Here is a 1,551-nt window from a genome sequence, read left to right as displayed (position 1 = left end):
GCGGATTTCGCGATTATTTTCGCGGATTTCGCGATTATTTTCGCGGATTTCGCGATTATTTTCGCGGATTTCGCGATTATTTTCGCGGATTTCGCGATTATTTTCGCGGATTTCGCGATTATTTTCGCGGATTTCGCGATTATTTTCGCGGATTTCGCGATTATTTTCGCGGATTTCGCGATTATTTTCGCGGATTTCGCGATTATTTTCGCGGATTTCGCGATTATTTTCGCGGATTTCGCGATTATTTTCGCGGATTTCGCGATTATTTTCGCGGATTTCGCGATTATTTTCGCGGATTTGGCGATTTTGTTCGCGGATTTTGCGATTATGTTCGCGGATTTGGCAATTATGTTCGCGGATTCGCGTCCCGAATCGACATTTTGGATATTTGGCAAGCCTACCTAAAGGGATAAGGTGCGTTCTCGGAACGGCTGGCTTTCTCCTCTCCCGTCTTCCTTTTCTCTTCGATTTCCGGACGATAGGGAGCAGTGCAAGTCCCTCTATCAAACCTCTAGGAATAAATAAATAAATAATCGGTTAATCCATTCTGCACTTGATTTCACAGGCTCCGCTGTCCAAACTCATTCCGGTTCCGCTCCCCATTGAACTGATCACGGTAGTCCTGGGGACCCTGGCATCGTCCAAGTTTGGGCTCAAGGAAAACTACCACATCACCACTGTCGGCTACATACCCACTGGGTAAGAAAATAGTCTGTCATAGGCTTTGACACTATTATTAAGTATTGCTCCTGAGAAATGAACGGCACCCTGCTAAATTGCCAATCCAAGGCCTTGGCTAATTACTAATTACCAAATGCACTATTGGGACTACTAAAAGTGCGAATATGAAAGGCTCACAGCGAAAGACAAATTAGTGGTTAGGTGGAAGAGTTTTTCCAGGAGAACCCTGCCATAAAATAATAATAATAATAAAATGTCCGAATAGGAACATTTTAGGTTTTAGGTAAGATAACTACCTACTCTCTACTCACGAATTAAGCAGAAATTCCTTTCCACTCTTCCCTTTCTTTTGTCTTATTGGCATCCAATATACCTGATTTAGGGTAATGGGAGTGAATGTTTGGGGAAGGAAATCCCAGGACAGAACTGGGTGACAAGTCCCTAATCATCAGGTTGTAGTGCCATGTATTGGCTCTCTCTTCAGTGACAAATGGCAGAAGGCCAGATACATGTAATAATCTTTAACCCATTAAGGAGCGCGGTAGCGCTCCGCCCCGCCAAGTCAAGATATACGAGACCTTGTTTAGACTGCTGGGGTAGATGAGGGACTTTTCAGTCCTATTCGGGCAGGATGAACAAGGTACATATATTCTATTCTAATGCCAGTAGTGCCAGATGGTGATGATGACCCTTTCCTTCTCCCCTCAGATTCCCAGTGCCCGAAGTACCTCCCCTGTGGCTACTACCCAAGCTGATAGTAGACGGCCTAGTGATTGCCATCATCGCTTTCTCTATCAACATCTCCATGGCGTCCATATTGGCCAAGAAAATGAAGTACAAGATAGACTCGAACCAAGAGCTGTTAGC

The 1,551-nt window shown here is 44.6% G+C and overlaps 1 protein-coding gene across 1 annotated transcript in view; it reads left to right on the top strand.

The window, feature by feature from the left end:
- LOC103524101 (prestin-like) overlaps window positions 1–1,545 on the top strand; it is a gene marked incomplete at its 3' end in the record, with an annotated part of 7,796 nt that extends 6,251 nt beyond the window's left edge. Inside the window, exons 2-3 of the mRNA XM_026833242.1 lie at window positions 569–702; window positions 1,393–1,545. Coding sequence (XP_026689043.1) covers window positions 569–702; window positions 1,393–1,545 — 287 coding nt within the window. The remainder of the gene's footprint in view (window positions 1–568; window positions 703–1,392) is intronic.
- Between the last annotated feature and the right edge of the window lie 6 nt (window positions 1,546–1,551).

This window comes from Diaphorina citri, unplaced genomic scaffold, assembly GCF_000475195.1.
Source record: "Diaphorina citri unplaced genomic scaffold, Diaci psyllid genome assembly version 1.1 scaffold102351, whole genome shotgun sequence".
Lineage (NCBI taxonomy): Eukaryota > Metazoa > Arthropoda > Insecta > Hemiptera > Psyllidae > Diaphorina > Diaphorina citri.
This window is presented reverse-complemented; position numbering and strand designations above follow the sequence as displayed.